A 14,612-nucleotide genomic window follows, 5' to 3' on the forward strand; every position below is an offset into this window, starting at 1 on the left:
CTAAAACAAAATCTGATCTTTTGATCAATTTTAGCACTGCTAACAAGGGCAAAATTTAAATAAAAACACTGTAATGTTATTTTAGGAAGTTGATAAAGCCTGGTGAGAAGGTGAAGGCAGAAATTACTTTGTACCCAAGCCGTGTTGGAACCCAAGTCATTATGGTGAGCTTTGGTTCAGATGAAGTGGCAGGCATTGAGAGCGAAGCTGAGGTAACGGTCATTAGAAAGAGAAAGTTGCTGGAGAAGGGGGATGAGGATGATAAAATGGAGGTGGACGAGAATATGGAAGCTACAGCAGCTGCCTCTGGGAATGGTGAAGGTAACAGAGGGGATGTGGCTGCTGCTTCAGGACATGATGAAGGGGATTCATAAACAGAAGAAGAGCTGTGCCATCTTATCTAGAGACATTCTTCTCCTCTGGAACTCATCTTTCACTTTTGTCTTTGGCTGAATAATTTGGGTCAATGGAGTAAGACTTAGTTTAAACTTGTGTTCATTTTTTAAATTTAAAACCCGTACATTAACCCAGAGATGCTGCCAGGGCAATTAACTACCATATTTGCAGGCCTATAAGACACTACTTTTAAACCAGAAAATCTTAGCTTCATCTTATACTCCAGATCAACTTATATATGGATTATGTCATCCAAATCGCTTTATCATATGGAAAATAATTCTCCAAGAGTACGAAAAATAATGTGTAAAAAATATTTTATTTCGGGGAAGAGATTGTGTATGAACAAATATTGGATCCCACATTTAGTATTTTAAACAATTACATGATTGTCGTATTAAAAATTAACATAGATCAAATGTAATTGTGCTAAAGCAGCATGCACTTGTAATGTACGTTTTTTGTAATATACGTTGTTTAAATTTAATTACATATATGTGCATTAGAATTTACAAGTTAGAAGATGAATAACCATGACAAAGACATATTCCATCACAATTTTCTTCTTGCACCTAATGATCAAATAATCTGTATGCCACAATGAGAGAGACAGACAGACATAGATGTCTTCATGATTGTAAATCTGTATTGTTCACTACCTGATGACTGATTTTACTTGTGTTCAAGTGCATTACCATATTCAATTATCAGTTAATGCCACTAGTTAAGCAATTCCTTCGAAATTTGTTTCCACTTCCATTATTAAAAGAATCACATGGGTTTGTAGTGGCATTTACATGCTAATTAAATATGCTATGGCTGTATTCAGTCATTCCAAGATAACACCTGTTTGAGGTCAGGATTCTGCAGACCACATCAGATTAGCGAGGCTACTAATAGGGAAATGAGGCTACCCATGGGTATTATGAATACTGTACCATATAGTTAAAGGAAATGCCAGGTGGTTACATTGTAAATTTCACAGCCAGTGACATTTTTGAACTTGCTGACAGAACTGACACCAATTTAAACTACATCTAGCATGAGCAAAGATCAAAAACAATTGCTGCCTGAGTACAAGAAGAGTACATGCACTTTGAACAAAATCTTAATTGTTGGGAATGAAGAGGTCATTATACTTGCAAATTAATTAGACAGCATGCAGATCTTGGGATTTAACATAATGGAGACTATATGGTAATAACTATTGCATTCTTCTCTCTGTATCTCTCTTCCCCTCCACTTCCCCTGCCTGAAAATGCATTTTAGTATTAATGATGTAATTTCCCTATTGCAGGTAATCTGAAATTGCATACAGTAATACTTTTGATATTTACGAAACCGGAAGTTATTGTAATTGAATTCCACAGAGCATTGCAAGTTTTATCCTATCTGTAACTCAACAAATTTTCAGGTCAATATCACTATACATAGCTAAAAATACATAATACAATTAAAATACTTCTTGTGAAACAAATTAGGTATTTTTAGTTACATTTAATGATCCTGACTGGAAAGGTTACTGAGTTACAGGTAGGATAAAAATTGCGATGCTGTGTAGAAGAAAGTAAAAAACACAATCAGAGGTGTTGATCTGGCCTTGTCTTTTACTCAGCATAGACTTATATAAGGATAAAGGATGGAAAGTTTGCCAAATTGGCTGATTCGACTTATGTTCCGCATCGACTTATAGGCCTGCAAATACAGTAGTTGTACAAAATCTTGAGTAAATTCATGCATTTGGAGAGCATTTGAACTCGCACAGAATAGTTTAAACCCCCAATGCTGTTGTTATGTGCAAAAAGTCGTACATGCCAAATCATCTGAATAATACTTAATACTTAAAGTTATTGGTCCTAAACATTTTTGGGTTCCATTAAACCAGATAACATCTATGCTTCATTAAATTATAAGTAATGTAGTTTCTCCCTTAAACTGGGAAACCCAGCCATTTTTCATGTGTACAAATTAATCCAGTGTTCATTGGCGATGTCATGGAGCAACCAATTTTGGTTGAAAGATGAAACACAAGATTCGATGATGTCACCATTGTAAACATAAGTCAGCACCATGCTATGTTGGATATGGTTGCCCATCCATATGTGATACGGTAACATTTACAAGTATATAGGGGCACAATTGACATAAAATATTTTTTACAAGCTCATGTCATATGCCAATTAATATGGAAATCAGCAACAGCTGTGTTTGTCTTCATCCAAGTTCAGATATTCCACATATTTACCTGAGCCTTACTTGTATCTAATTAATGCTTTTCTACAAAGATCCACTTTTTAAAACAAAGAGATTCTGTCTCTCTTCATTCCCTCTCAGATCAGTTTGTCCACCACCTGAGAATGATGTTATTAGTCACTAATGGAAGCATTCCCAAAAAGAACAGAATTATGAGTGACTTCAATGACTGAATTGTGGTGGCACCTCTCAATTCTAAACTGAATATTTGAACATCGTTTAAACCAAACATTTCAATTATTTAAAAGAACGATTTATGTCAGATGGTGTTTTGAACCAATCATTTCCTTCCTTTCAACCTTTAGTTAGATTGGAAGAACGGTGAAATTTATGATTAATCATGGCATTAGAGCTATAAAGTTGCGCATATGAAAACGTATTCTACTTAGTATACAATTTTAATTAACTGTTCACCCTTAAAATGCTTGTCGCAACACGAGTCATGTCAGTAGAGGTATCATAGTGCTTGTCATGACATGCATACTTTTTCAGTCAGGCAACTTTCCTGTCATCAGGGTTCTTCAGCGTGACATGAATTGTTGTTAAACTAAATTTGATTGACTCGTTTGTGCGAGGAGCAAGCATTCTGTCATAGTTTGAACCTTGCAGCAAGGAAGTTTTACAAATTTGTGTTTAAAATACAGGCCACCTAGAAAACCCCAAATTGCTGATTTCCAGCATCATTCATTTTATATGACGATTTCGTTTGGCAGATACTGCCTGATGATAGTGTTGATGACAGTAACTTTTAAAGTTATGAAGTATATAAGAATATTGGAGCTGAGACATAGTTAACAATGAATTGGATTGGATATAGTTAACAATGAATGATTTTGAGCGCAAAAATGGTGTACATACTGGATGGACAGAAATAGATGGTATGCTGGTCAACCCCATTTTAAGAGTATTTCGAAATTAAATGTTCAAAATGCAGATATCAGAGTGTATTTAGAATACAGAAAATTTCAAAGTAGAGTGCAGTTTTCATTGATTTGCTCAAATAGCCCTTCAGGATCTTGGACTGTAGAACTGTATAGCCCTATTCAGTTTAAGATAAACTGAATAAATCAGAACAGAAAATGAAACAGAGATATGTATTTGATCAAAATACCTCTGTCTGAAAAAGCAGACGCATTGATGGACTCCAAACCCTAATACTCCATTAGGGAACATTAGAAATTGGGCATAGCAGTCAGTAAACTACTGATTCAATAATGTGTTAGTGAACACTTTTATTTTGGAGCAAAGTATTCAAAAGATAATACATCTGAGTTGTAGAAAATTGTACATAACAACCATAAAGAACTGTTCCCCAACTAGATCTAGCTGGTTAAGCTAGCTATGTACATGTCCTCTCTGAGACTGAAAGGGGGGAGGGCAGGTTTCAGTACAGGGCAATGTTCATACACAGAAAAGGAAAAGATTAAGCTCCTAAACAATCAAGAAATTGTTGCTTATGCAATTAGATGCAACATCTTTTAAAGATTTTGATTTCAGCAGAGTTCTAACAGAGTGGAGCAAGAAGAAAGAGATATGGATATTGAAGTATTAGGTAAATATTGAACTATGGCAGTTTCCTTCACCCCCCACCTTATCTGACTACCCGCCCCTTATTTTGGTGACAAGGGGGAGTGCCCTCCTTTAGAAGAAATCCTGGCAGCATCTCTGTTGAACTGTTCATCATCAGATAGCTTTTGTATGTGTGTATTTATCATAATATATTCCAACATTTAAGTCACATCCAACTGCAAACTACAGAGATCTATATATGCCATCGCATAATTTGCCAGCAGGTCTGGATCTGTGCAATTTATCAGGATAATCAGTAAAACAACATTGACTCTAGCAGAATGATGGTACAGTGGAAACCCGCTATAACGCGCCCCGCCATAACGCGAATTCGGATATAACGCGGTCGTAGCATGGCTCCCGAAATTTCGTATATTCATTCACACATGGAGAAAAGAAAATTTGGAGAAAAGTAAAAAAAACAAAACAAGAAATTAACTTCATTTTGGGCATGAGATTAGTTGTGACTTTTAAAATAATATGATCGTGGCATGGTTCCTGAAATTTGAAATTCATTTACGTGTATTTTTATTGGACCGTGAAAATATTTGTTTAACGTACGAGAAATAGTGTGTAAAACGTTTATTATAATTTGGTGGAAGAATTCGCGTATGACTTTTAATAATAAACGATCGGAACTTAACAATTTATCCAGGTTCTTTAAGTGATTTTGGAGAAGTGATCGTGTATGAATTCTAAAATAATACGATATATATAACGTACGAGAAATAGTGTGTACAACGCTTGGCTTCTGAAATTTATCAATTTGAACAGGTTGTGGTGAAGCTCCGTATTCTACTCTAGAAGAGAAAGCTGGTTTCATCAGGTTTTTGAATTGTTAAGCCGAAGTAAACATTATCGGAAGTGTTACTTATTACGGATCCATGAGTAAAGCCAGTAAATCGTCTTTGTGATTGTCTTCCATGAATTCTGTATACAGTCGTTGCTCAAACAATAGCCGATATTTAACTGCAATCACAGCCAAGCAGCAGACAAAGCTGTGGTTGATACAAGAGTCGCACAATTTAATAAACATCAAAGGACGAAAGCCGCCAACATGTATGCTGTGCTTGGCGGTGTGATCAAACAACAAACAGTTGAAAGTAAATAATATCCACTTTATTATCTGTAAATTAAAAGGGTATGAAATTGTACATCCGTTCAGCTTAATTTTGTTTTATATAAAAAGTGATTCGTAACCATTGCAGGCCTTCATTACTTAGTTATCGAGCTTTATCTGTGTACGTTGTTTGCTTATACATGTATAAAAAAATATTTTACTGTTATGGAAAAGCAAGTTCAAAAACGCTGAAATCATGCGTTGATTGTTAATTATTCTTGCAGTTGTTGCATATGATAAAATTTTAGCGGTATGAAATTTGTACAGACACCGTATGTAGACCCGGGAATAGCTGCATGCAATGACCGTACGATATCAGACGGCAAGTAAATGGTTTCAATATTTTGTTCATCCTATATTTTACACGACGAATTCAGACTATTACAAAATTATTGAATATTTTAAATCTGTACGATTTTTAATGAAATTACATCCATTATGGATGAACTGCGTGCCACGACGGCACGGTAGCATACGGTGTTGATACACTTTTCATGATATAGCGATAGTCTGGTATTATCGGTCAATCTGTATTATCGTTCAAACAAATAAAAATTAGTAAATGTTTTTAATGCACAGTAATAACCTATAAATATATTAGCCATCGATTATTTTGAATATATCCTAATTAATGCATTCCAGTTAATATTCATCTGATGATAAGCCGACTTTTGATCATTGTACATGTATACACGTATATGTTCTCGGAAAAAAAGTTAAATATTGTAAAACCCCGCATTAACGCGACCCCGCTTTTAACGCGATCCGATTTTATGGACCCCGATCATCGCGTTATAGCGGGGTTCCACTGTATATGACTATCCATTCAAGAGGAGAGTAGTAAAATGATCAAGATGGCCACTGTGGTGGCCATATTGGTTGTCCAAGCTGTACCATTTTCATTAGGACAGATTGGGCCATAGGTTGAATTTTTAAGTCTCATCTCAATCCTACAAGATTTGGAGTGGTCTAAAATATTCTCCTTTACCAATCAGTGCCTTCTCACCTCTGTCCATGTGGGTTTAAGTCTTGGCTCAGCCAATGTGAGTATGTAAGAAAGTTTGCCAGTAGCTTCCCATGGATCGGTGGGTCTTCCTGGGGTTTAACAAATTGTTCCTCTTCATGTGCTGAAAATAGCATTATATCCACAAAATTAAGCCAAACCTAGTTGGTCTTGAATGAAAATAGTACAGATCTTGTGTCTGAGATGGTTTCCCACTCGGCAGTTAAAAAGATGAGATAGTCTGGTCCTGAATTCAAGGAAACTTTTTCAATGAGTTTGTGAATCAGTTCTTTTGAGGGACTCTTGTTTCATCTATCAGTCATCTTTCTTTGTTTTATTCTCTATTTTCTTGAAAATGCATTAATCATCTTGTTTACATTCTTGCTGTTTTCTCTTTGTATTAATTCAGCATTCTGCATTCCATTTTAATTTCAGTGATACAATTACTGTTTCGTCATCTGCAAAATATTCACTGTTGGTCAGATTTGTGCACAACTTTAACTGATTAACTCAAGATTTGTAATTTTCATTGAAAATTATATACATGTTCATTGCTTAACCTGCTCTTAATTATCATAACGTTATTTTTGTATTGACATATAAGTATAGTCTGGAGTATTTATATAGCAGTTCAATCACACATGTGTTTTCGGGGCCCCGAGTGGCCGAGTGGTCTAAAGCGCTCACCGTTCCGGATCACTGCCATCTCACCTCTGCCTGCGTGGGTTCGAGTCCAAGGCTCGGCTAGCGTGGGTACGTGGGAAAGCCTGCCAGTAGCTTCTCGTGGGTCGGTGGTTCTTCCCTGGGTTTTCCAGGGTTCTTCCTCCACCAGTTTTACTGGCCACCATGTATAGCCTATCTTGTGCTGAAAAATGGCGTTAAACCCGAGAACAACAACAACACGTGTTTTCTACATGTGTCATTTAATGCATATACTCAGGATTTCTTTATTATACTCTCCAGAGATTATCATGTAGAGAGTACTCAATTTCCACAGTCATTGCTCTTCATTTTTTTCATCATCATTTTGAGAAAGAAAGCTTGTATTACACTGTCTAATGTTGCCAGTTATAAACATCAGCAGGTCAATAAATCCATTTAATATTTTTACATATTATAACCATGTTATAACACTACATGGTATCTTGTGTGACATCTTGAAATCATATAGGAAATATGCAAACTGAGGCAAATATGTGTATTTGCAATTAAATGTATGTCAGCACGGTCTTGTTGGTGCATTTACTGATCTTAACTCATTAACCCCTGGAGGGTTTTGTGGTTTTTGCCTGAAATGTGAGTAGGAAACACATTTCGGGAGCTATTGCTGAATACATCCCAATACATCAACTTCCAAGAGATTTCCCGTTTACCTAATGCCTAGTTGTATTAGAAACATAATTTTTCATTGGCTATTTCACTTGCGCAAAAGCAAAGGGGAAAGTTTTTTATTTTGCATAATGGACCGATCATTTTCATATCGAGACCACTCTTTATTCCAAATGCCCATCTTATCCTACTTTTTGCAAAGGTTCGCCTGTCTGTGTGCAGTTCAGACCGGTCTGCCTCGGATCTAAGGCCAAAAAGTCTAAAATCCAGACACAAAATAAAATTCCGACGACGGGCGAATTTTGTGTGGAAAAAATCAGATAAAAAAATTAGGTTTTTCCCTCTTTATTTTGTAGTGCAACTAGACCGTCCATATTATTTGGTATCATTGTAGACCTACATCTGTCTACCTTTCTATAATACCACCCACTTTAGTGTATCATACATGACCTTGACATTACAGAGCTCAGAAAAAGGCTACTACCTCCTGATGCATCAACACGGTGCCAGGGGTTAATGAGTTAAACAAAATATTAATTGTTATAAAGTTTTATACTAATATAGTTTAAGCAAAGACTTCATTCCTGATTGTTGAATGTTTTTAACCTTTATTGTCATCACAAAACTTAAGTGGCAGCCATTTGGTGCAAGAAAAGAGATTGTTAGGTTAATCATTAGCAGTGTATGGCAATACAAAATTTGACCAATATAGGGTACTTTCATTATGGCATCATAGTGAGAAATTCATTCATTTAGTCATTTGTTCTGGGTCACACCCCATGGTTGACCTTTGCCGAAAAATGTTCACTTACTTTAACATTGAATTTGCCATACATGTTTTTCATGGCATGTATACAAAATATAATGTTCTTACAGGGAATATAGATCAGTGAGGATAGAAATAAACTGAAAAATTGCAATTTCAAGGTACATTTTTTTATGTATTTTAGATATTTCAGTTGCACTCAGAGATTCATTTACACGTTCTGGATATTGTTCAGTACAATATCTTCATCTGCCGAAATTCAGAACTATCCAGGATGATAACATTGTATAATAGAAATCCAGAAATCCATGATAAATGTTATCAAGTTTTAGAATAAGCTATCATTCGATCATTCTCATTTGTGTTATTGTGATATGAATAATACATATTAACATACGACGTGTACAATCATTCTCATTTGTGTTATTGTGATATAAATAATACATATTAACATATGATGTGTACATTGATTCTTAACCCAGAATGAGGTGACAATTTCGTTTCTGCCATATAACATACGTGATAATTTTAAAATCTTGATGTTTATCTCATTTTCTTCTTTTCTATAGTATGGCAAAAGTCGCCCATGTTGCTCTTTTTTCTTTTTTTAACTATGACATAAGTTGCCCATTTTGCTTGATTGTTTTTCTATTTCTGCTCTTATGTTGCACCTGATTTTTTTTTATCGATATAAAAAAGAAACGAAAAAATGGTTGATGAAAGTATGTGTGTACAATATTCATGCATGGTGAAAGTTTATCATTTCAATTTTATGGTTGAACCTTAAAAGCATTGTTTTAAGGTTTGCCTTGTCTATGAAAGTTTTTTCCTGTTCCTTACATCCCTCAAATTACTCTTTACCTGCATCACTCTTGAAAAGTCACTATGTCCTCATTTCTTTTATTTCTCTGTTGCTGCATATTAAATCATGATTTTGTCTATGTCCTCTTTCTCCAGATGGGGTTGGTGCTTGGCATTGTCCCCTACATTCATCCTCAGTGTTACCCAATTTTTGTTGTTGCAATGCAGCACTCTTTGAAGCCATGAATGATGATGCCAAGATCCAACTCCACCCATGCTATCACTACCCACTGGCTTATGTCAGTGTGCTCTTGACTTCCTCATTCTTCCAGTTGGAATAAATGAGTGTTGATTGTCAACATGTAGTTTGTCATGGGCTTGTTGATGCTGTCAACTACCAGGTAAGAGTTGAAACATTGATGTCATATCCCCAGGAACTATGCCCAGAGTAGTCTGATTTCAAACTTGTTGTTTTTTTTTGTTGTTGTAGTCCCTGACATCATCTGAAGCAATCCAGAACTAGAATTCTCTTTCTGGCATAACTCTCTGGTCCTTTTTACAGTCATTAATGTATCTTCCATCTTTCCCTTCTGACACCTAACTAGAATCCCCTTTCATTACTCCACACTCTATGGAGGAATCTTCTGCTTGAAATAAGCAAAGCAAGAAAGCTTTCCACTTTTCTACAAAATGTAAAGTGTTTTTCTCTAACGTTTATTTTGGTGACCCCATTCATGTTAACAGTGTGTATTTATGGAAGGTCAAAGGTCAAGAGCATCTGATTAGTATTTCCTCTCTGGCTTAGGTTAAAGTTGTATAGTTTATGATGTTTAATGATAAATCACTATAATACAATTTTTTTTCTGTCCTCATAATATTCTTGGAGCTTCAGGAAAATCTGTAATTGTCAACTAATAGATCAGCCATTGGGATATCTGTAATTGTCAACTGATGGATCAGCCATTGGGAAATCTGTAATTGTCAACTAATGGATCAGCCATTGGGAGATCTGTAATTGTCAACTAATGGATCAGCCATTGGGAAATCTGTAATTGTCAACTAATGGATCAGCCATTGGGAAATCTGTTATTGTCAACTAATGGATCAGCCATGCATTCACATAAATGCGTAAGCCAAGTTCACAGACAACTTGAAGTTGTCACTTCTGTTTTGCTATCAGTTGTGCCTAAAAGCAGATCTCCATTATGGATTCACTGAGATTCCACATCTTCTATCCATCACCCATTAAAAGACTCCATGTCTACGTTCAGAAACTTGTCACTCTGTTGGCTTGTTTCATCATCTGCAATTTTTTGCAGCTCTTATGTCGTTATTTCTCATTTCTCATCTCATTCTGTCATTATTTCTCATTTCTCAAACAGAAGACTCACCTTTGTTAAACACAGCAGCTCTTTTACCATGTGTTGCTGCATAGGCCACGATGGTTAGCTTGTCTCTCACAGTATAGGAGTTTTTTGTATGGTCCACGTTGATACTTTGATTATATCTGTAAAACACAAGATGCTGTGTGATAGTTCACGTCCAAGTATCTGTATTTCCTTGGACTAGCATGGCACATTTTTAGTGCCCAAGCTAAAATGTCACCAGGCAGGGCATTGTAATTTTATTGGGCACCTCAGAAGCTTTGTCCAGCACTGATTACCTTTGAAAACATAATGCAGAGTCAGTAAAACATTGGTCAGTGTATAGTCTCAAAATTTTTTGGAATACTGTGATTTAAGATTTTAAATGAAACAAAGAACAAAGTTTATTTTCCAGAGAAGAGTACATAAATTTCCAGTCGCTTAGACAAAGTACTGTAATTATGTTTAGCACGTGAAAGCTTTCGTCGGAGCTGATTACCTTGAATCAATGAAACCTGGCTTTCAAACAGGAAATTGTGAGACTTCATCTTTACTTTGAGTTTTGAACTTTATTGCTAGACATGAGCCTACAGACATTATCATCCTGGAGAAAACATCCTAGAGGCGTCCAAAGGATAGTGTCCCACACCAAAGACTGCTCAAGAAACTAAACAGATATGGTATCAAATGAATATGGTAAACAGCAAGTCGTTGTTGAAAGTTCAACTGCAGACAAGGTTTGAGTGGTGAGCGGAATTCCACAAGGTACGGTCTTGGGTCTATGGCTGTTATTACTTTTCATTAACAATTTGCCTGAAGGATTTCCATGTAGAACAAGAGTATTTGCAGATTTTCACACAGCAGACATGTGGGAAAATCAAGGGGGGAGCATGTAGTTTCATCCACAGAAATGCAGTGGTCTTGTTACAAGGTCAGACTCTTAACTTACACACCAGTGCTCTCTGAAAGGAATGTGTTTGAAGTGTCCAGAAATACAGAATGTCTTGGAGTAGACATGCAGTCCTTAAGCAGACATAGAAAGAGTCACCAAGGCAAGCAGCATGCAGGTTATTTAAGGAGATATTTCAAAATGAATAATGATGAGACCAAAGCCAATCCATGCATCAGCATGGCCAGTTCACACTAGGAGTACTTGGCAACAGTATGGCAAGCAAACCATGAGGAACAGGCACAGAAAATTGAGACAGTACAGAGGTACACAGGAAAATCTAATATGAACAGATGCAGTAACACCATTAGCTTCACAGCCATTATAGAAAATCTTGGATACAACTCTCACACATCATGGAGAACACAGTTAGATTGGACCCACATTCATACAATTGTGTATGAATCTCTGGAGTCAAAGAAAACAAAATTAGATCTGACCCTCCTACATAATGTGTATGAATCTCAAATTATAGATAATAAAATTAAATCTTAACGTCCTACATAATGTGTATGAATCTCAAGTCACAGAGAACAAAATTAGATTTTACCCTCCTACAAAACTTCTATGAATCTAAGGAGTCGCAGAGAACAAAATTAGATCTTACATTCCAACATAATATGTATGAATCTCAAGTCACAGAATAAAATTAGATCTTACCCTCCTACAAAACTTCTATGCATCTAAGGAGTTGCAGAGAAAAAAATTAGATCTTACCCTTCTACATAATGTGTATGAATCTCAAGTCACAGAGAATAAAATTAGATCTTACCCACCTACATAACATTGTGTATTGTCTGGATGACGTATCAGCCTACATTTATCTGACATCTTTCTTGTTAAAATTTGGGGTCTGCACATTCTAAGAAAGTCGGGCATTTTTTATATGTAACAGATTGTTTCAAGTACAGTTTCTTTCCCAGTACATGCAGTTGCAAAGTATGCCAGACAACTGTACTAAGCTGTGCTGACTGGGATTCTGCCATGGATGATGAATTGGTTTGTACAGATGGCTTAAATATCAGCTAGGTACACTGTCATAACGTTTCCATTCATTGTCCATTTTACTTTGACAAGCAGACTTCTCACCCTTTTACTTGCCTCACATTTCTTTCTTTATACATTTTGTTTTCTTGTTCTTTGGCTCTCACCTTTATTTTATAGTTTTGTACTTGTCAATTCTGTTAAGTGATTGTCAGCTTTTACAGATTCTTGAACAGGTATTGATGTAGAATGTAAGAAATTTGAAAAAATAACTGTAAATTATCAGCATTTTGGTGGAGTTTGTTTTCATGATTGTTAATGTGAGAGAATGTTTGGTGACCTTTTCTTCATTTGTTTTTATGGAAGCAGCCTGGCTTGCAACAACTTAGACTTGATATTGGACCTAGACTTGAAACTAGCATCCAGCAATCTGATTAAAAAAAGATTTAGGTCTGATTTATGTTCAGCCTGTCAAATGTCCAAAGTTGTAACTTAAAACTGAAAGACCTGTGATGACATTGAAAGAGTTTATTTATTTGGCAGCAGTTACAAGGAAGAAGAGGGTTATCTTGGATCTGCAATTCTGAGGACCAATGTGATGCCATAATTGTCATGAACTGAACTTTATTGTTGACAACTAACGTTAGCCAAGATGTAATAATCATGAATTCCTCGTCATTAACACAGATAAACCAACTCTTAACATGTTTGTAAAATATGTTCTGCAATAATTTTCAAAATATTCTGGGCAAGTATTGTAACATCATGATGGCTTTATTGTATCAGACAAATTATGGTTGATTTTACTGCCACAAATGAATAATTTGACCCATAAGATAGGATGGTAGACTTTGCAACTTTGTCATAATGTAACAATTTTCTTTCAGCTAAAAAATGTAAATTAAATTGCATTCATAGACAAAAATCGTGAAAAATCTGAAAATAGTTACAGTTTGTTCATTTATACATGTATTATGTAATCCCAAATCAGCTTATTCTTAATATATATATATTTCCAACTATTCAGTTATTTTAATTTTCTACCATTTATGAAGTCTTCTTTCATTGTAACACAACCTGCTTGTAAACTCGTATTTTAAAATAAACAATTTCAGTCATGGTGTCTGGAATTCTGATTTTAATCTCCATGCATTAGCTTGCTTTGCTGATTTTTGAGTAATTGATTCCTCAGGAAAATGGAGAATGCTACACCTATAGGTCAAAAATTGTCATTTGCCGTATTGAAACATTCTTTGTGACTGAAAAAGAACTTTTACATATAAGGTAAAATTATCAATGAAAATTGAGTGAAAAATATCGATATTATAACAACATGTATATGTATGTTATTTAATAAAAACTAGAAAGATTACTTGCTGTCTTGTCCAGTTACCAAAACTACCAATCCAGATGCTAAAACTACCAGTCCAGATGCCAAAACTACCAGTCCAGATGCTAGAACTACCAGTCCAGATGCAGTTTCTTAGTGATTCACATCTTGCCTGTGATTGGATTAGTCATCACTGTATTACAATTTATGCTGTGCCATATTGAATTGACAGCTGTCACCTTTAGCAGAAGGATGAGTTTTATCAGACAGACAGCTTAAAATATTAAATTTGGAATTGGTTCTTGCTAGCTAGCTGTGTTGCTAGTTGTGGTTTAATGAAGTTAGTATATAAAAAGTATCTTGAGAAGTAATATTTTATGTATTCATTTGCAAAGAGCAAGACAAAAACGTTTGCAAGAGTCCCTAACTACAGTAAGCTTGTAGCCATAAGGGCCATCCATTTTATTTTTGAAATTGGTGGAATTGATGTCAAAATGCTGAACCATGTGCTTTCTTCCAGAGTTTAAAGAAACAAAACAATGGCTATCAATTATTACAAGTTTAACAATTCTTCTTGTCTTTCATGCAATATGGATTTTAAGAAGGTATACAAGGAAAGAAGTCATATCACCAGACACATGCCGACACCATTGCATAGGGAAAATCTAGGAAACCATTCAGTGTCAGTTAATTGTAAAACGTATTAATCACAATGAATGTCATCAGTGGACACCAGGCAGAAAACATG

General features: G+C 35.5%; 1 protein-coding gene across 1 annotated transcript in view; it reads left to right on the top strand.

Moving 5' to 3' along the window:
• Window positions 1-13,655, top strand: part of LOC149780723 (protein-glutamine gamma-glutamyltransferase E-like) — a 93,612-nt gene extending 79,957 nt beyond the window's left edge. The window contains exon 15 of the mRNA XM_089937775.1: window positions 86-13,655. Within this exon, the coding sequence (XP_089793901.1) occupies window positions 86-374 (289 nt within the window). The 3' untranslated portion in view covers window positions 375-13,655. The remainder of the gene's footprint in view (window positions 1-85) is intronic.
• The last annotated feature ends 957 nt before the right edge of the window (window positions 13,656-14,612 follow it).

The sequence above is a fragment of the Sinohyriopsis cumingii genome, chromosome 16 (genome assembly GCF_028554795.1).
Source record: "Sinohyriopsis cumingii isolate HCF-2022 chromosome 16, ASM2855479v2, whole genome shotgun sequence".
Classification (NCBI taxonomy): domain Eukaryota; kingdom Metazoa; phylum Mollusca; class Bivalvia; order Unionida; family Unionidae; genus Sinohyriopsis; species Sinohyriopsis cumingii.